The following is a 21825-nucleotide window of genomic DNA, read 5'->3' on the forward strand; positions in this document are numbered from 1 at the left end:
CGCTCCTTCAGCTGGTAGGTTCACCTGTCCACAGGCGAGAGTCCCACAGTAACTCCTGCTGCCTTGGTTCACACTGAGCAGAACTATGAATCTCTTAAAGGGCTGGCGCCTAGTTGCTAACACATTATCCTTACTACCACTATTGTCTGGAAAGCACAACAGGCACAGTACTGGCACAGTTGCAAGGCAGAAAACCGGAATCCAATCTTTAAAAAATGTCAACTGAACAGTACAAATCAATTTCCGGTTGTGATCCTGGAGTAGTTCTGGTTTCTCCAAAGTGCTCTATAGCTAGTCGACATAGCACTTCATTTGCAGTAAGCATGGACCAGATCCTCAAAGGTAGACAGACACCATTGGGAAATGAGGTGCCTAAATACATTTGAGGACGGGGGCAGAAGTGAAAACCTTTGGCTAATATTCAATACATAGCATTAAAATAACTTATTTAGAGTAGCATCCAATGAAAGGCGAGGTGGCACTAGTAGTCCTACTATACAGGGAGCGACCACAGATGGAATTAAGAGCCTCATTTATGAACTGTCATATCATTCATAACATTTTTTCCAGATGACTGAGCACAGAATTGGGAGTTGGAAGGCCCTGTCTCTGCCACCTATTCAACAGAAAGCCTTGGCCAAGTCATCTCACCTCCTGTCTCACTTTTTACTATCTACAGTGAAGATCTGACTATGCATCCACTTCTCAAGAGTATTCTGAAAATTAGTGGCAGTTGGTTATGTGCCGTGCTTTGAACATGTAAAGGACTATAGAGATTATTATCTGTATTACAATATCACCCAAAAATCCCAATTACAGTATATAATTACAGTAAATAGGATGACAGTCCCTACCCTGGAGATTTATGCTCATTATTATAAAATGTTTTGCAGTAAGTGATCTAATCACCTGCCACATTGGTTTTCTTGGAAACAGATAATTTATGGAAGGAATGTAGTCAACTCGAAATTTCACTTTTCATCAAACCTTTTCTTTGTTTTAAGTGATGCAAGTATTTTCCACCAGGCTGTATGATTCAGAATAATTAAACCTTCCATTCTCACCATCTAATTCACTGATTGCATTCGGGATATTACATTTCGATTAATCAGCTAGTTGAGTAGTTGATGGAATTTTCATCGACTACTCGATTAGTCGATAAAGGGGGTGGGCTGCTCACTATCACAGCTGCACCTCTGCCTTTTAAATGTAGTAAGAGCAGCTCGCAGCTCTTAATATATTTAAAAGGCTGAGGCACAGTGGGAAGCCTGGGGTGAGCAGGGATTCAAGCAGTCTCCGCTCGCACCAGGTCCCAACTGCTGTGCTTTTGCCTTTTAAATGTAGCAAGAGCCCCATGCTACATTTCAAAGGCAGAGACACAGCAGTTGTGACCCAGCACGAGCAGGGACTGCTTCAGTTCCTGCTGGCCCTGGGTTTCCCGCTGCATCTCTGCCTTCCCTCCTCCACCCCGCCCAGAGACAGTGCTGGGGGGAACCAGCTTTTAAGCCGGCTCCCCCCAGCACCTGCTCCTGCTCCCCATTGCTGCTTCTGATACAGAAGCATCAAGGTTGGGGGGAAAGCGACTAGTTGAGTAGTGACTCGACTACCCAATAAGCTTATGCTTATCGGGTAGTCGACTGGTTGCTTGCATTCCTAGATTGCATTAGATGTCCCTTCTCTTGTATGCCTTTAAAGTTATAGTTGACTATAGGATTACACAGTTTTTATTATTGTAATTCTTTACTATGCTGTTTCAGCTACAAGCGCAGCTTGGAAAGGGTGAAATATTGTGTGAACTATAGTAAAATTATCAATGGGCAATATCTCCAGTGTAATGAATTAACAGTGTGCCTCAGCTGAACAAGGTTCTGTATATCTAGAGGCTGACTCATCATAGTCTTTAATTTGTAGAAATGTAGGTAATTGTATAATATAAACAAATTAACAGACCCGGAAAGACCTGATTTTACATAAACAAAATACAGTATTTAGGAGTATTCTTATAGCTATATGAGAATGTTGGGGGGAAATTACTACATACATCCATTCTGGCTATGATATTTTTTAGAATGTAATATTAGTATAAATCTGTGTAGTCAGTTGATGGTCAGTTGATTTTAAAACCTGCCCATTTTTCTAAATGGACTTGACCTAACCTCTTCAGTGATGGAGAGAAGAAGAAAAGTTTTTTTCACAAAGCCTCTAGTAGGTGGTATTTAACCTTTTGTCACTTTTTTCATATTCAGATGTCTATTATGGTAATCAAAGATGACAGAAGCATCATCTAGAGCAGTGGTTTTTTGGAGGGGCAGGAACCACTTGAAAATTGCTGAGGGTCTTGGCAGACCACTTAATGATCTTTCCAAATGTTTGTACCATTCGCTAATTATTGTAAAGAGCTTTGGATAAAAGTGCCATGTGTAAAAAACTTGTCTGGGCAAGTGATTCATTAAGTTTTACCAGTAGTTTGGGGAGAGCTGCCTCTTCCCCTCCACAGGAGCTACCAAACTGGGGCTGGGGAAGAAGAGGGTCTCTCCCTCACCACAGCAGCCACTGAACTGAACTGGGAATGAGAGGGGTCTCTTCCTCTCTCCCCAGCTGTGGCAGCTACCAAGCGGGGCTGGGAAGTGGAGGTGTCTCTCCACCGCCACAGCTCTGAGACTGAGAAGTAGGGCTGTCTCTACCTACTAGTCATAGCCCTGGACCTGGGGAATGTTGCCTCTTTCTCTGGCTGTTGCAGCCCTACATGTCCCAAATCCCCCCACACCTTCTTTTCATCCCACTGCCCTTTCCCATCTAGACCTTATTCCCCCTTCTCCCCCCAGGTCACCATCTTCTCCAGAGTACAGGCACCTAATTAGGGGACCATGCATGTACAGCTACACTGATTAGATGGGCACCCCTTCATTCTCTCACATGCAGCTGTTCAGACACACACCTTAGAACTATCTGTGGATCACCTGACTGGAGTTCGCAGACCACAGTTTGAGAACCTCTGATCTAGAATAATGCTTTTCTGACAGATGTAGAGGAAATTATTGTATACTTTTCATGATTCGATATCTTCAGACAGCATAATTTGAATTTGGCTGATAAGATATTAATTATTGCAGTGTTGTAGTAATAGAATCATAGAATGCTAGAACTGTAAGGAACCTCGAGAGGTCATCAAAACCAGTCCCCTGCATTCATGGCACTATCTATACCATCCCTGACAGGTATTTGTCTAAGCTGATTTTAAAAATCTCCAATGATGGAGATTCCACAACCTCCCTAGGAGATTGATTTATTCTAGTGCTTAACCACCCTGACAGGAAGTTTTCCCTAATGTCCAACCTAAATCTCCCTTATTGCAATCTAAGCCCATTGCTTCTTATCCTATCATCAGAGGTTAAGGAGAATAATTTTTGACCCTTCTCCTTGTAACAACCTTTTAGATACTTGAATACTATTATAATTACCCTGCTCAATCTTCTCTTTTCCCAGTTTTTCAATCATCCCTCATCTTCCTTCTAGATCTTTAATAATTTCTGTTGCTCTTCTCTGGACCTTGTCAAATTACCTAAGCAAAGGTTCATTGTAATTGACATTGGCAACTGCACATTCTTGTGATTTGGAATTTCCATTCTGCTTCATAAACAAGATTTCGGTGTATCAAATTAAGCGAAGCAGTATATAATTTATAGAATCATAGAATACTAAAACTGAAAGTGATCTTGAGAGGTCATCAAGTCTAGGCCTCTACCCTCACAGCAGGACCATGCAATCCCTGATAGATGTTTGCCTAACCTGCTCTTAAATATTTCCAATTATAGAGATTCCACAACCTCCCTAAGCAATTTATTCCATTGCTTAATCATCCTGACAGTCCAATCTATACCTCCCTTGCTGCAATTTAAGCCCATTGCTTTTTGTCCACCAGACAGTATTTGGTCCTGTCCATGAGGGCAGGGACTGGACTTGATGACCTCTCGAGGTCCCTTCCAATCCTAGTATTCTATGATTCTATGATTCTATGATTCTATAATCAGAGGTCAAGGAGAACAATATTGCTCTCCCTCCCCCTTGTAGTACCCTTTTAGGTTCTTGAAAACTGGTATAATGTCCCCTCTCAGTCTTCTCTTCTCCAAACAAAACAAGCCCAAGTCTTTCAGTCTTCCCTCATAGGTCATTGTGACGGGGCGCCCTCGCCCTGCACCTTAGCTAGGGTCAGGCAGGCTCTGTTTGGCCATAGAGGTGGGGAGGCCCGGCCGTGTGCGGGTTGCTTGCACATCGCGCAGTCGTCGCCCGGCCCTGAGGTCATGCTGGCCGACATCAGGGGCGGGCTGGAGGCGGCATGGCGTCCTGGGCAGCGGGTGCCATGGCAACCCCGGCGGCGGGGGCGGAGCAGGGGAACGCGGGCACAATGGCCCCTGCCCATGATAGGTGGGGCGGGAAGTGTGAGGCGTTCAAAGTGCCATCTCCCGGCTGAGCAGGGGGAAGGGAGGAGAGGAAGAGGACGTGAACCGGGAGGTAGAAGCCAGGCAGTGGTAAAGCCAGGAAGGGGGGACCAGGATCGACCCCCAGAGTGGGAGCGTATCGTCAGGGAAGCCGACGGCCCCGGCGAGTAATTGCCCTCCTGCAGCCCTGTCTACCAAAGAGAAGGTGAGGTCTGGAGTTGGGGTGGTTCCGGAGGCGAAAGGAAGTAGCCCAGGGCGGAACCCTGAGCGGTTGGCAGGCTGGCGAGTTTCGGCGGAATGCCCCGCCAGCTGGACCGGATCTCCTAGGATCCGAGTCCTTAGGGCCCTGGGCTGGGGCCCGTGAGCAAGGATGGGCCCGGGCCCCCCTTTCTCCTCCCCCATTGCAACGGGGAGTGTGGAGCTGACACAGCCAATCGGGAGGATTAACTGGCGATGCGGAGCATGGTTACGTGGGGCGGCTGTAACGCTAGAGACCTTACCCTCCCCCCAACCAAGGACATGGACATAGTGGACCGTGGGCGCGGTCACGGTCACAGTCATGTTTTCTAGACCTTTCATCATTTTTGTTGCTCATCTCTGGACCTTCTCCAATTTCTCCACCTCTTTTTCTGAAATGTGGCATTCACAACTGGATACAATACTCCGTTTGAAGGCTAATCAGCACTGAATAGAGCAAGAGAATTACTTCTCATGTCTTGCTCACAACACTTCTGTTAATGCACACCAGAATGATGTTTGTTTTTTTGAAACAGTGTCACAGTTGCCTCATATTTAGCTTGTGGTCCATTATAATCCCTAGATCCCTTTGAGCAATACTCCTTCCTAGACAGTCATTTCCCTTTTTGTACACATGAAACTGATTATTCCTCCCTAAGTGGAGTACTTTGCATTTGTCCTTATTGAACTTCATCCTATTTACCTCAGATCATTTCTCCAGTTTGTCCAGATCATTTTGAATTATGACCCTATCCTCCAAAGCACTTGCAACACCTTCCAGCTTGGTATCATCCTCAAACTTTATAAACATACTGTCTATGCCTTTATTTAAATCGTTGATGAAGATACTGAACAAAACCAGTCCCAAAATAGACCCCTGAGGAACCCCACTGGTTATGCCTTTCCAGCATGACTGTGAACCATTGGTAACTACTCTCTGGGAACTGTTATCCAACCACTTATGTAACCACCTTATAGTAGCCATGACTGGGTTGTATTTTCCTAGTGTACAAATACTTTGCTAAAGTCTAAGTATACTACATCTACCACTTTCCCCTTGTCCACAAGGCTTGTTATCTTATCAAAGAAAATTATCAAGTTGATTTGACATGATTTGATCATTACAAATCCATGCTGTTAATTATCACCTTATTATCATCCAGATGTTTGCAAATGGATTCCTTCATTATTTGCTCCATTATCTTTCCTGGCACCGAAGTTAAGCTGATTCGTCTGTAGTTTCCTGGGTTGTCCTTATTTCCCTTTTTATAAATAGGCGTTATATTGGCCCTTTTCCAGGCTTCTGAAATCTCTCCCATTTTCCATGACTTTTCAAAGATGATAGTTAAGATAGTCTCTTACCATACTTGCTATTTGGAATAATTTGCTCTTGTGTCCTTATAATTATCACTTTGAAAAACTGCCAACTCTCTTCAATTATTTTTTCTCTTAGATTTGCTTCTCAAGAGCATTTTGGATCAGCTGTGCCCAGCTGTGTTACTTTCCCAACAAATGTCTGCATAATTGAATTCCCCCATTACCACCACGTCCTGTGCCTTGGATAATTTTGTTAGTTTAAAAAAAGCCACAACCACCTCTCCTTCCTGGTTAGGTGGTCTGCAGTAGACGTCTACCATGACATCACCCTTATTTTTTACCCCATTTATCCTTATCCAGCAACTCTCAGTAAGTCTGTCTCCTATGTTCAACTCAGCCTCAGTCCAAGTGTATAAATTCTTGTATATAAGGCAACGTATCCTTTTTCCCCTGTTTGTCTTTCCTGAGCTATCTGTACCCATCTATACCAATATTCCAGTCATGTGTATTATCCCTCCAAGTCTCTTTGATGTCAACTATGTCATAGTTGTGTTTATTTACTAGAAGTTCAAGTTCTTCCTGCTTATTCCCCCTCCTTCTTACATTTGTATACAGACAACAGAGAGTGAGTTGATTTTAACATCCCCCTTCCCCATTTGGTTTGTCTCTCTTTTATCCCTACAATTACATGCCACGTTCCTCCCAATTTCTGACCCGTCTCCCAGGTCTTCATGTTTATGATTTATCTGTGGGCTTTGGTCACCTGCCCCCATTGAACCTTGTTTAAAACCCACCTCACTAATTTAGCCAGTCTCTATCCAAATTGTCAAGTGGCACCACGATGGCTATTCCCAACTAAATTTAATAGTCAGTGCTTTTTTGAGAAATCATTGTTTCCCTGATTTTATTTTTTAAACTTTAAGTTACTCTCTTGTGAAAAAAATAACTTTCCAAAACCAGCTGAAATTTGCGTAATAATCATTTAGGCCAATTTCTTTTTGAGATTGAGCAATAAATTACATGATGTATTACTGAATAACAGTTCAATGATAGGGCATGTTGGGAAACAAAGATGTCTTCTATTGTACCAGTCAAGAATCACTAACCTTTCTGAAATATATTATCCATCTCAAGGAAAGCTAGGCCTCAACCAAATCTTGGTGTGTGCTCAGGATCTGAACTCATATGTCAGATTTTCATATCACCTGTTTTTATAATGGGATAGCCAAAATCTTTGACCTGGACACAGTCCCAAACTCAGAAATTAAAGTAGATTTTATGCCTCAACTTTCCACCTAATGTGCTGGTTTCCAACATACGCTGTTGGAAACATTATTCAGGTTCATAATCTCATTAACTCCAATAAGTAACCATACCTCTGTTACAAGCATTCTATTAAGTTTATTCTGTGTACCCAGCCTCAAAAATGATCACTTATGAAGAGATGTTATTTTCATAGGACGCTAGAGAGAGGACTTCTTATGAGTAAATATGCAGGAAAGATAAAACTGTAGACAGAACTTAATTTGTCTCAACACTCAGTTATACACAACGGCTGGTAATCCAGGATCAACACAATCCCCAGTTCCTTTAGCTAAGGAGAGGGCAATAAGTGGCCCACAGGCTGGATCTGGTGGGCCACCAGATGCTTTATTTACCTGAGCATCTGCAGGCATAGCTGTTGGCAACTCTTGTTGGCCATGGTTTGCCATTCTCGACCAATGAGAGCTGCGAGAAGCAACACAGACGGTGCCACTGCTTTCCCATGAAACCCATTCGCCAGGAACAGCAAACGGCAGGCCAACAGGAGCTGTGAATAAAGTGTCTGGCAGCTCCTCAGAGGCAAATCTTGGCAGACTGCCTCCGACTCGCAGGCTGCTTATTACCCACTCCTGTCTTAGCTACTGCCTTCTCAACAGTTGATTGACAGAGAATGAGAGTGTGACAGCTGAGGTGAGTTGCCATCTCTCCCCCTTTTCTTTCTTTTTTGTCTGCCACAATCAGCTCAGACCAAGTCCAGGCAAACCAGAACCCGAATTTCACTTTTAGAAATTACACGGTGTTAACCTGCTATTTATTTAAAAATCAAAATGTTTTACCTTAAGAGATACTTACTAGAATTTTGACAGGTGTGATCCCGTTCTGTTTAATTTGACATTTCAACAGGGGAATGGGTTAGTACAGAGAAACACATTAGCTCTCTTTGATTATGGGGAAGAAGTGGCTTTCATTAAGTTTTCTATTGACTTCCAAGGGAGCACCTGTTTCTTAAAAACTGCATTGACATTCTCTTTGATGAGTTACTGAGAGTGATCATGATTAACTGCTAACAGCTGACCACAGATATTTCCTTTGCAAGAAAGGGGGAAATGGTGGTATGACTGTGGGCTAACTGTTGGTAAATGCTGACATGAGGGTGTCTGCTGTAAGGGCAATGGTACAGCTGATTGGTTCAACCAGCATCCGCCAGTGGTGAGGTAGTCATTTGCAGTGTGTTAGTGCCACAATGGAAACACAAGAACAGTCTGAGATTCATCTTAAGTGTTCAAATGCTCAACCATATAGGAGTAGCAGCAAGAAGTCTGCCTGCCAATATTGTTATGTGATTCTGACACTCGTTTTCTCTCTTTAATTAGAAACACACTAAAAATACTTGCAGTCAACAACCATTCATTGTTCCTTTTCTCCTATGACTGTCAAGAGAGGAAGGAAGCAGTAGCTTAGGCAAATGAATGAAAAAGGAGAAGAGCTCTCATTTATAACTGAGGTTCCAGGGCCATACAGAAATGAAAATCCACAGCTAGATTAGAACTTTTCAAATTCTGCTGCATGTGGCTCACGGAGCATCACAGGAGTATCAGTTGTTGTGCCTGGCTGCACAGGCAACTGCATCCAAGCAAGGTTTCTCACCTACAAGGAGCGTACATAGCAGAAGTGCCTCCTGACTCTGAATGAGGAACTCAGCTTTGGACTCCAAACAGTATTTTATGGGACCCTTACTAAGGGGCTTGTCAGCCTCCCCTACTACTGCCCCTATGAATGGCCCCACTCTCTTTCAGGATGCAGAAAGCAGGGAAACTGCTGTGTCCATTAACCACCTGGCCTGCAGTGGATTTTATCAGCAGAAACTGAAGCATGAATTAGGCTAGAATTTTCTGCTATAACATTGTGATGCTCAGAATGGGACAGACGCTCCAATAAAGGGCACCATTTGTGACTTCAGTGAATGTAAGTAAGAAGTGGCTAAAGATTAAGGCAATAGGTGAAAAAGTAACTCTCACCTTCATTCCCTTTGTATTTGTCCAATTTAAGGCACATTTATGTGATAGTGAAGTTCAGTGACGGATAGGTAAGTCAGCTTTACTGAATGCTGTGGGGAAGCTGGTTTTCTAACCCTCTCTCATGTGCTTTCTCTGTTTCCAAGGGTGTGTCTAAACTACATGGCTCCATCGACGGAGCCATGTAGATTAAGCTGATTGGCAGAGGGAAATGAAGCCATGGCAGAGCACAGCAGCCATTTAAATTTAAATGAAGCCGCAGTTATTTAAATCACGGCTTCATTTCCCTCTGCCGATCAGCCTAATCTACATGGCTCCATCAACGGAGCCATGTAGTTTAGACACATCCCAAGTGTTTTACAGGGTAGCAAGCCAAGTTACAAAAACTTAAACTCCTATCTCAAATTTAGCCACATAAGGTTGATTTTTCTAAACAATATGTCCATACTCCCAAGCCTGTCTTGTCGACCTTAAGGGCCGATGAAGTGGATATCAGGAACTTCTGATTTCATGGGGAGTAATGCTATTCCCAACCTTGCCGGGTCAAGTTTATGGTAGTGCTAGTGAAAGTCAAGGTTCTTGGCCTCCGGGAGGCATCCTACAGTGTCCCGCTCTGGTCTGAACTTGCACCTCTACTGCTCTCCAGGTGAATAGGAAAAGCCCCAGGAAAGTTTTAATTTAATTTCCTATGTGGCCAGTGTTGCGTGCACACCTCAGAGCGGGCAGCACACATGGCCATGACTTCCCAACACTTCCATGACTTCCAATTCTTCAAGTGCCATGAGCTTCAGTTCCCCAGGGTGCATAGAAGCACTAGCTTGGAGAGTTCAGGACATCTTGGACCTCATTGAGGCAGGAGGAAAGGAATTCAATCTATCCAAGCGCCAAACCAGCAAAAGGAACACAGACATTTACATGAAGATCGCGAACTACCTGGTGGCCAAAGGATACTTCAAGGATGCTGAGCAATGCAGAGTCAAAATAATGGAACTGACGCAGACGTACCACAAGACAAAGGAGGCAAATGGACGGTCTGGTGCAGCACACAAATAAGCCGGTTCTGTGAGCAGCTAAATGCGATTTTAGGGAGTGACCCAACCAGCTTCCCTAGCCTGACTGTGGAGTCTGGTCAAGATAATACTAGCATCAGCGTGGAGGACAGCGAGGTGGCAAGAGGGGCAGGAGGAGAATGGCCACCTGGCGACAGGTGGGAGCCCAGATCTTTTTATCACGTTGGATCCAGGCCCCTCCTCCCTGGACGTCTCCCTGCCAAACACTGACCCCGCGGAGTGCAGGCTGGGAAAGTAGCACTTTCCCCAGAAGTTGCGTGTACTGGACACAGAGGGAAGTGCTCTGCCCTGTCCCCCCACCCTCACCCCACTTGACAAGCTCTTTCAAGCTAGAAAAGTAGCACTCTCCCAGGAAGGCTCATGTGCCAGACACCACCCTGCCCCACTGGCATGACCAGACCCCATCCCCTTCTCCCGCTCGCAGGATCAGGCCCCTGACCATATCAGCCTCAGCATGAGTCCTTTGAACTCAGCTATGTACCCGCTGAACAGTGGCCCCTTCAAAGCAAAACTTTGGCCTTGCACAGAACACATCTCCATTGTCTTTATGGAGATCTTTGCTGTATGTTAGCAGATTAGGGTTAGATTTAACACAATGTAGCTCCTATAATGTGTGCCTTTGTAACTTCGTTACACCAGGGACAGTAGCCAGCTCCCTGTGTACTCCCCTGGCTCCACCAGCTGTCCGCCTGGCGTAGATCCACAGGAGAAAATGGTCAAGGGAAAATATGTTCAAGAAGCCAATAGACCGGCTGAATATGCTTCCGGAGGAGATGCAGGCTGAGCGTCAGGACAGAGTTGCAGAACCACAGGAGAGGACAGCGTGCAGGGAACTGCGGACCAAGCAACAGGAAAGTATCTTTGCCTCCCTGATTACAGTAATGGAGCATCTGGCTGCATGCCTGGAAACACCACCCCATTAGAACCTCGTTCACCCCCTGCAAAATAACTTTATCTCCTCCCCAGTTCCATAGCCTCCATCCCCAGGCTCTTCAGAGGTACCAGGACATTGGTGGTAGGGGAGCCTCACAGGCAGCCTTAACCTCCAAGATCTTGGAAGGCCAAAAGCTGTCGTTCATGCCTTTGAGTCCACCCCTCCCCTTCAAGTTCCCACCATTGACTTCTTTTATTTTCCTGCTATATCCTCTAAGTAAAAAAGCATGACTGATGAACAATAGTCTCTTTATTGCTTATACTTCAGGGGTAGGGTGGGAGATTATAGGCAAACACAGTGGCACCTCATTGAAAGCAACGTACATGAGTCTCAAAACTGGCCATTCATAAAACTTTCTTTCAAAGCCTCTCTGATTTTCACTGCTCCGTGCTGTGCTCATATCGCCCCGGTGTCTGGTTACTCAAAATCTCTGGCTAAGCGCTCTGCCTCAGTTCCCCACCTTGTTAGATAAATTCCCCTTTGATCTCGCAAAGATTATACAGCACACAACAGGCTGACACTACAAAGAGAAGGTTGCATTTGCTAAGGTTCAACCTAGTCAGGAGACTCCTAAACCTTCCCTTTAAATGCCCAAAAGCATATTCAACCACCATTCTCATGTTCAGCCTAAAATTGAACCCTCAATAGCAGAATGGTATTGATGGCTTTGGCTACTGGTATAATAACAGCCTCGATTGTAGATTTCCCCACTCTGAACTGATTCCCAAATGTCTGGTAGCTGGCTGGTGTTGCAAGCTTTCACGGGGCAATTGCCACTAAGGATGTTAAATATCAATTAATTTACTACTTGAGTAGTCGATGGAATTTCCATTGACTAGTCAATAGGCACTTCCGCATTCCTCCTTTGAAACGTACCAGAGTCCCCAGTATAAGGCTCTTGTGCATTTCAAAGTGGCAGCACGCACATGGAGCCTAGGGTCAGCTGGGGACTAAGAGTCCCCCACTGACCCCAGGCTCCATGTGGCACTGCCACTTTGAAATGCCATGTAGAGCTGGGGTCAGGGCTCCGTGTGTCATTTCTGCAGAACCTGGTGTCATCTGGGACTCCCCAGCTGATCCTGGGCTCCGCGCAATATTTCAAAATGGCAGCGCTACACAGAGCCTGGGATTAGCTGGGGACTCCTCTGCTGACTCCAGGTTCCACAGAAATGCTGCATGGAGCCCGGGGTCAGCTAGGGAGTCCCCAGCTGATGCCAGGCTCCATGCAGTGCTGCTATGTTGAAACCCCGCAGCAGCGTTTCAAAGGGGCAGCACCACACAGTTGATCCTGGGCTCTGTGCAGCGCTGTCGCTTTGAAGTACCCCGTCTCACCCTCACCCTTTGCTGAGGGGAAGCGACTAGTCGACTTGACTATCCAATAAGTATTTGCTTATCGGATAGTTGACTAGTTCTTAACATCCTTAATTGTCACACACTTCTCCAGTCAGAGCAGGTCTCATTCCAATATTCTTGCACTTCAGGGTGGGGAGAAAGCCATTCGCAAAGTTCCAAGGAAGTAGCCTTGCACATTCAGAAGTTTTGCAGCCACTCCTGATCACCTCATAGGTGCATCACAATGCAATCCTACCAGTCTCACAGTACCAGAACTGGTGTTTCACCATGTCCATAGGATTGACTGGTGGCCACATTTGCATCAGCACAAGGGCTTGCATGTACAGCAAGTCCAGGAGATCTTGAGATTCGTCCTGTTCCTGGTGGAGTGACACGCTCTCAAAATACTGCACCATTAGGCACAACAAGGCCGACGTCAACATCACAATGGTTTGACGCAAAATGAGATCCATGCTTGCGCTGCTATGGCCTCTGCATGGGTAACCAGGGCCAAAAAAGGTACTAAAAGACTTTCCCATTGATCTCAAGCAAGGGGGGAGGGCCTAGATGAGTGCATTATGGGATGAGTGCATTATACTGATGACATGAACCCATAACCATCCAGTGCACAATTATGGACCCAGCATGCATTAGGAGCATAACCCAGGATGCAAAGCGGCGTAGGCACTGTGGGATAGCTACCCACAGTGCATCGCTCTCAAAGTCAATGGCTGATTCCCTAATGGAGATGTGCTACTTCAGAGTGCAGGCAGTCCCCGGGTTACATGGATCCGACTTACATCGGATCCCTACTTACAAATGGGGTGAGGCAACCCCGCACTGCTTCCCCCCAGCAGACCAGGGAGATGCGAAGCTAGCGCCCCACCCAGCAGACCAGGGAGATGCGGAGCGGCTTTTCTCAGCAGACACCTCAGCTTGAGAATAAAGGACTGAGGGAAGTGAGGTGTGGGAGAATAAAACTGAGCTCTGGAGAAATGTTTGGCTAGAGTTTCCCCTACAATATGTACCAGTTCCGACTTACATACAAATTCAACTTAAGAACAAACCTACAGTCCCCATCTTGTACGTAACCCGGGGACTGCCTGTACACTGAATTCTTCCCTGCAGTGAGAACACAGACCTTTGACTTTGCAAAATCGGGTGGCCAGACATCACCCATGATAGATTTGGCCTTATCTTGTACTATAGATGTGGCCATAGTGACAAAACAGGCAAGGAAAGCAGCCACATTTGCCTACTCGTTTTCTGATGGCAGTGCATGCTCAGCCTTGGATAGTAGCACCAGGTTAAGTGGGAACAGAAATGTAGGCCACAACACCATGCTTATCTTCATATTTTTTTGGAAAATGCCAGGCACTGAGGAATATTTAAAATGTGAATCATACCACTTTTCTTTATAAATCTTCAAGAAGGAAAAAATAACACAAACCTAATTGTATTTGCAGCTCCCCTTTAAATAAGATAAGAGTAGAAAACCTTGTATCCGAGGATCTCAAAGTGCATTTGGCATTATATTAACTAGGCATTATCCCTATTTTAGGAATGAAGAAACAAACTCATAGAGGTTAAAGTGAATTTCAAAGGTTATACAGTAAGTAGATGGCAGAGTCAGAAACAGACCTTAGATGTGCTGACCAGAGACACATTAGAAACTATTCATGTATGTAAAATTTGGCCCACGCTCAAATACTTTGTTGAATTAGGATCTTAGGTTCCAATCACTAAACCAGACGAGTTAGTTAATTCTGAGTAAATAAAAATGTTACAAATAAAGCCAATTAGTATTATAAAATGTGAATTTATTACATAATAAAATGAAAAAAATTATTTTCACAGAAGCATGTGCCCAGAGACTATAAAGATTTCTGCCTTCAGTTCAACATGTTAGATAAATATCACATGCTGACTATTCATTAGACCCCGTCAAATTTTTTATATGTCCACACACATTTTCCCATACAAGCACTGAGCTTGGTTTCTATTACTGGAGGGATCATAACACTTTTTATTTCAGTGCATTCAGACAATTTACAGGTATGTATGAAAATATTAATGAATCATGAATCATCCAAAAATTAAAACCTAAAAGTCCAATCTTTATTTTTACATGTTAAAAATTTCAGCCAAGACCATGTAAAGTATGTGACAAACTTCACACCTTGAATATAACAAATAATGAATAGCTGAAACAAATCATTCAAAATCATGAAATGATTTAAACTTATTTGTCCAAACAAATGTGGGTTTGATTAATTACAAATTTAACTGATAACAAAAAGATAAACCAGTTCTGTTCAGACACTGAAATGTTCTGATTTCCAGAATATACTCTATCCTTGAATGTTATGTTTATAGATTCAGTACCCGCTTTTAAGTCAGTAGTATAAAAGCAGAGAGTAGTCAGTCCACATCTTCAAGTACAGGCTTCCTTCTTTCATTACTTTCTAGATTGGAAACCTGAAAATAAACAACGTACAGGAATAAAAACAAACAAGAGTTGGTGTAGTGAACAATGAACAAAGGAACAACAAGCCAGAGGCCAGATTCTCAGCTATGCCCAGTCCCTGATTCTTGGGGATGGTTCTACGTCAGCCCATTCTCCAATCACCTCACAACTGCTCAAGGCCTGAAGGGCCATTTTGGCAGTCAAGTAGCAGAACAGTGCAGAAGAGCTCTGGCCATATATTCTTCTTCCCAAGCCAGGAGCCACAGAAGATGACATCAGAGGTGCATCACATCGGAATTTTCTCTCATTGGTAGATATACCAAGTAGGCATGTTAGATATTGGGTAACTGAATAGTTGTGTAACCACATGAATTCTTACACCATCTTATCTCTGGGTTCTGTGCTACAAACATGGGAACACAACAGTCAACATGTGGCTTTTCTCTGGACAATGGTTCTCTTGGGAATTACAACTACATGGCCTGTGAGCATAGAGTTTCCAGGCCAAAGGAAACTGTTAGCGTGCTCGCTTCCCAAAATAGGCTAACTTTGCCTTGCACTATTTACAAGAGACTCTTATTTCCCAGTCTTGTGAAAAACTTTCTGAAAGTTACCAGCACAGGCTGCTGCTGTAACTTATTAGATAAGAAGAAGCAAAAGATTTTTTAACTAGCGCCTCCCCTCCACTTTTCTCACAGATTGCAATGGCAAATTCCTGCAGGCTCAAGTAGTATTACAGGGAAACATATGCTATTACAAGGAAGCATATGCCAATACACTAGGTCATTATGAGTCCAAATGATACTCACTGTGCCCATAAATATTTACAGGCACAAAGAGAGAGGCCAGATTTTTACAGTCTGACCCTACAAAAATATCCAATCCTGCTCCCTCTGAAGCCAAAAGGAGTTGGTCTTTAATGGGAGAACGCCCAAAATTATGAGTTGTAGGGCGGGGCTAAAAAAGGAATGGCGCACATGGTACCTTTTATTCTAAGTTTCCAGGGAGTCGGATTCTATTAACAGCATGCCTGACATTTCATAGAGGTGGGAATTAATATTTTATTGCATATGTAAACACATTCTTAAAAGCAACTGAAATGTAAAATCTCTGGCAGTGAAAACTCAGACATGTTAAAATTCTTCAGCCAAGCATTTTTATAGTAAAACAAAACGTACTGAAATAACGTTCAGGTTGTGACTGAAGCCCACAAAAAGCTAAGCAAACCAGTTACAGCAGTCACTTGATCCACTACACATCTCACAGTGGCTGGTCTAAGAACAGTTGCTGCATCCAAGCCATGGTTGTCCTTAGGGTGCTTGGGGCAATCACCTCTCCCCGCCCCCCGTTCCCTTGGCATGGGGCCCAGGGCAATCCTCCCACTGCAGGCCCCGGCCCGCCTCACTCCTCTCCTCCTCCCTCCCCCTAGCAACGCAAGCCAGAGGATTACTGGGGAGACCTGGCCCGGGACAGCAGCAGAGGCCCATTCTCCAGCACTCCGGGAAACCTGCTCTGCTCCACACTGCTATGCTGCACAGTAAAGCCAAGCACAGCAGGCTGGAAGAAGGTGCCAGAGTGGGGTGGAACAGACTCCTGCTGCTGCAGTGAGTACAGAGTGGCCCAACCTTTGCTGTTGTCCTACACCAGGCCCCTTGGGACCTGTCCACAGGATGGTGGAGGTGGCTGCAAGGCCCCCCACAAATCGTCCCATGGACTGGACAGCTCTGATCCATGCATACAAGGACAAATTAATACTCAGTGAAACTCCACTGAGAAGTCCAAAGAGGAGATTACTGTAAAGGCAGATGGACAGACGCCTTCACTATGAATTTCCTAGCTCTTACTTATTTTGTCACCGTATTTTATGTCCTAATCCTGCAATCAGGTCCATGTATATACATCCCTGTTTACTATGTGCTTGCTTGTTGGCTTAAGTGGCGCTCTGAATGAGCATTCAGTCCATGAGCATCAGTGATCCCCAAACTTTTTAAGGTCATACCCCACTTATCCCCAGGGCTGAGGGTCACGGGTTGGTTGCCGTGGCAACACATGCACAGAGGTAAAAGGGCTGAACCTGGGACCAGGACCATAGCTGGGGCCAGGCACCAAGGGTGGAGCCAGCTTTGGAACCCCAGCTGGACCTTGACTGGGGGCTGGGGCTGGGCTGGAGCAGAGCTGGGTGCAGAGTAGGGCTGGGTGGCACTCCCCGTATTTCTGACTCAGACCTCACCACACTCCCCCAAACATTCCTCTGTGCCCCTGTTAAAGTAACGTTAAAGAATTGTTACAGATCATAGGAAACTTGTCTGTGTAGACATACTGGAACTGGATTTGGCCTATCACAAATCATTTAAAATAAACCTACAGCAGAACTCAACCAAGCTTACCTGTTTATCTATAGACCTGAACTGCCAGGACCAGGTAGTGTTGTAAAGGAAAGGTCTTAGGTCAAATCGGTTGTCTTCAGGACTGTAGTTTTCAGCATGATAGGCAGGTGTGAGGGTGGTCATTTTATGTCTGTTAATAGAGTACATCCTGAAAAAATGCTTAACCTTGGATGCCACCTGGTGTACAAAACACATAGTTTCAAGTCAACTGAAATTTCTCAGAACTGAAATACAACTGTAGATGAGCAAGTTACTCTGCAGAGAGCTAATTCACAAATCCAAATTTATATGCATTAGTTACCACTACTACTGTGTCTTACCAAAAAGGAAGCTGGCCATAATGACTAACTAAACATAGACAGCTGGGTTTGCAATGACTAGGAGACCCTCACGATGACTAGCATGCCCGGTGCATAACTTGCGGATCTATTGCGACATCTAGATAGGCTTATGTATAGTTCTGTGGAGGAACCAGTGGTTGTGGTACATACATATACCAATGACACAGAGAAGTGACATAGGGAAGTGACATAGGGAAAGTCAGGAGAGAGGTCTTGGAGGCCAAATTTAGGCTACTAGGTAAAAGATTGAAGGCCAGGACCTTCATGGTAGCATTCTCTGAAATGATTCCAGTTACATGCACAGGACAAGTTAGATAGGCAGAATTGCTGGGTCTCAATGCACGGGTGAGACGATAGGGTATAGGGAGGAGGGGTTTGAATTTATTAAGAACTGTTAAACTTTGGGGGGAAAGGGGAGCTTATACAGGAAGGATGGGCTCCCCCCTAAACCGAAATGTAACCAGATTTTGGCAATTAACATTAAAAAGCTTGAAGAGCAGTTTTTAAACTAAGGGCTGGGGGGAAGCTGACAGGTGCGGAGGAGCATGGAAGATCTCTTAATACAGATTCTCTATGTCCTAGTAAAGAGGAGAGGGTGGAATATAGTAAAATACAGATGGGATCTGAACAGAAACAGTCAAATGAAAAAGAGTCTCATTCACATCACATAATGGCAGACAACTAAAATATGACAAGTTTTTAAAAGTGTTTATATACCAATAATACATAATAAGATGGATGAACTAGAGTGCCTCGTATTACCTGAGGATATTTCTATAACAGCCATCACAGAAACGTGATGGAATGAGGATAATCAATGAAAGAGTAATACAGAGTAAAAAATATAGTGAAAGGACAAAACAAGTCATTCTGATTGGGGAGTGGCACAATATGTGAAAGAAAGTGTAGAATCAAATGAAATACAAATCTTAAATGCACCAAACCATGCCATAGGATCTCTATGGATAGTAACTCCATTCTCCAATAAGAATATAGCAATAGGAATATATTACTGACCACTTGACGATAGTGACTGTGAAATGCTCAGAGAGATTAGAGAGGCTATTAACATAAAAAAAACCAATAATAATGAGAGATTTCAACTGTCCATTGACTGGATACAGATCACTTCAGGATGGGATGCAGAGATAGTTTCTTGACACCTTCAGTGACTACTGCAACTAGGACTGGAACCCATCAGAAAAGAGACAATTCTTGATTTAGTCCCAAGTGGAGAACAGGATAGTCAAGGTGAATATAGCTGGATCGCTTGGTAATAATGACCACAATATAATTAAATTTAACATCCCTGTGGCAGGAAAATACCACCGCAGCCCAACATTGTAATATTTAACTTGAGAAAGGAGAACCATACAAAAATGAGGAAGTCAGTTAAACAGAAATTAAAAGATATATTGCCAAAAGTGACATCTCTGCAAGCTTTATAGAAACTTTTTAAAGATTCTATAACAGAGGCTCAACCAAAAACATAATAAAAGAACCAAAAAATGCCACTATGTCTAAACAACAAAGTAAAAGAAGCAGTGAGACACAAAAAGGCATTCTTTAAAAAGGGGAAGTTAAACCTAACCCTAGCGAAGAAAATAAAATGGAGCATAAACTATGGCAAATGAAGTGTAAAAATACACAAATATTCAATTACTGGGGCAACAAGGATGATTAAGGGGCTGGAGCACATGACTTAGTAGGAGAGGCTGAGGAATTTGGACTTATTTCATGTACAGAAGAGTGGGGGGAGGGAGGGGATTTGATAGCAGCTTTTAACTACCTGAAGGGGGGGGCGTTTCTAAAGAGAATGGAAAGAGGCTGTTCTCAATAGTGACGGATGACCAAACGAGGAGCAATGGTTTCAAGTTGCAGTGGGGGAGGTCTAGGTTGGCTATTAGGAAAAACTACTTTAGTATGGGAGTAATAAAACAGTGGAATGCATTACCCAAGAAGGTGCTGGAATCTCCATCCCTAGAGGTTTTTAAGTTCCAGATTGATAAAGCCCTGGTTGGGATGAGTTAGTTGGGGTTGGTCCAGCTTTGGGCAGTGAGTTGGACTTGATGACCTCCTGAGGTCTTTTCCAACCCTATGATTCTATGATTCTGTAAAGGGAAATTATGTCTAACTAATCTACTAGAATTCTCTGAAGGGGGTCAAACATGTCGACAAATGAAATCCAGTGGTTACAGTGTACTTAGATTTCCAGAAAGCCTTTGACAAGGTCCCTAATCAAAGGCTCTTAAAGTAAGCTGTCATGGGATAAGAGGGAAGATCATCTTATGGATTGGTAACTGGTTAAAAGATAGGAAATAAAGGATAGGAACAAATGGTCAGTTTTCATGATGGAGAGATGTAAACAACGGGTGCACCCCAGGGGGCTCTTCTGAGACCAGTCCTAGTCAACATTCATAAATGATCTGGAAAAAAAGGGTTCACAGGGAGATGGGAAAATCTGCAGAGGATGCAAAACTATTCAAGATAACTAAGTTCAAAGCAGACTGCAAAGAGCTACAAAAGGGCTCTCAAAACTAGGCAACTAGACAACAAACTGGCCAATGAATTTGAATGTTGACAAATGCAAAGTAATGCATATTGGAAAACATAATCCCAACTACACATATAATCATGTAGTCTAAAGTAGTGGTTGCCGTTCAAGAAGGAGATCTTGGAGTCACTGTGGATAGTTCTCTGAAAACATGCACTCAATGGCAGTGGCAATTTTGACTGCAGTGGCAGTCAAAAAGCTAGCAAAATGTTGGGGATCATAAAGAACTGGATTGGTACAAGACAGAAAATATCATATTGCCTCTATATAAATCCATTGTATACCCACATCTTGAATACTGTATGCAAAAAAACCCATCTCAAAAAAGATATATCGGAATTGATTCAGAAAAGGGCAACAAAGATTATGAGGGGTATGGATGGCTTCTCTATGAAGAGAAGTTAATAAAACTCGGACTTTTCAGTTTGGAAAAGAAATTACTAATGGGGATCTGATTGAGGTCTATAAAATATTGCCAGGTATGGAGAAAGTAGATAAGGAAGTGCTGTATATTCCTTCTCACAATACAAGAACTAAGGGTCACCAAATGAAATTAATAGGCAGCAGGTTTTAAACAAACTAAAGGACATATTTCTTCACACAATGCAAGTCAAGCCATGTAGCTCCTTGCCAGAGAATGTGAAGGCCAAGACTATGACAGGGTTCAGAAAAGAACTAGATAAATTAAAGGAAGATAGGTACATCCATGGTTATTAGCCAGGTTGGGCAGGACCGGTGTCCCTAATCTCTGTTTATGAGAAGCTGGGAATGAGCAACAGGGAACAGATCACTTGATGATTACCTGTTTTGTTCATTCCCTGTGTTGCACAAGCAGGAGTGAGCAATAAGAGCCCACAGGACAGACAAAGATTGTCAGAGTTACCTGCTGGTGGGCCACCGGATGTTTTATTTACCTGCAGGTAAGAATACTTGCAGGCTCTGTGTGCACTATGTGTGTTCACTATTCCCGGCCAATGGGAGCTGCAGGAAGTGTGTGGGAATGTCAAATTACCGCTAACGGGAGTGGCAAGCAGCCGTACCTGCGGATGCACAAGTATCCAGTAACCCTGCAGGGGCTAACGCTGGTGGACCACATCCAGCCTGTAGGCAGCTTATTGCCCATCCCTGATTCAAAGTATCAGTATGAGTAAAACAGTGCCATAGTGAAGGACACATATGTATTATTTTAGAGTAAATGGGTTTTTTAAATAAAATAATGGATAGCCCAGGGTTTGGGACACTGGTCTGAGATATGGGTGACCCAAGTTTTATTCCCTGCTCTCCCACAGACTTTCTGTGACCTTGGTCAAGTCACTTAGCTTCTCTGTGCCTTGTATTCCCATCTGTAAAATGGGTATGACAGGACTTGTCTACCACACAGAGGTCCCAGAAAACACATGCAGTTTTCATAACTTAAGAGGAACAGCTTGATCAGTCTCCTTGTATTTAAAAATACCCTACAGAGTTCT

General features: G+C 43.8%; 1 protein-coding gene across 6 annotated transcripts in view; it reads right to left on the reverse strand.

The window, feature by feature from the left end:
• Window positions 1-14406: 14406 nt before the first annotated feature.
• Window positions 14407-21825, reverse strand: part of NADSYN1 (NAD synthetase 1) — a 30354-nt gene continuing 22935 nt past the window's right edge. For 5 of the 6 annotated variants that reach the window (XM_025184917.3, XM_025184912.3, XM_075927712.2 and 2 more), the window contains 2 exons: window positions 17462-17638; window positions 14407-15085 (listed from right to left, as the gene is read on the reverse strand). In XM_025184917.3, the coding sequence (XP_025040702.3) occupies window positions 15029-15085; window positions 17462-17638 (234 nt within the window). In that variant the 3' untranslated portion in view covers window positions 14407-15028. Of the gene's footprint in view, window positions 15086-17459; window positions 17639-21825 lie in introns of those variants that run through there. The other variant, XM_025184922.3, reaches the window with a different exon arrangement.

This window comes from Pelodiscus sinensis, chromosome 5 (assembly GCF_052426305.1).
Source record: "Pelodiscus sinensis isolate ZL-2025 chromosome 5, ASM5242630v1, whole genome shotgun sequence".
NCBI lineage: Eukaryota > Metazoa > Chordata > Testudines > Trionychidae > Pelodiscus > Pelodiscus sinensis.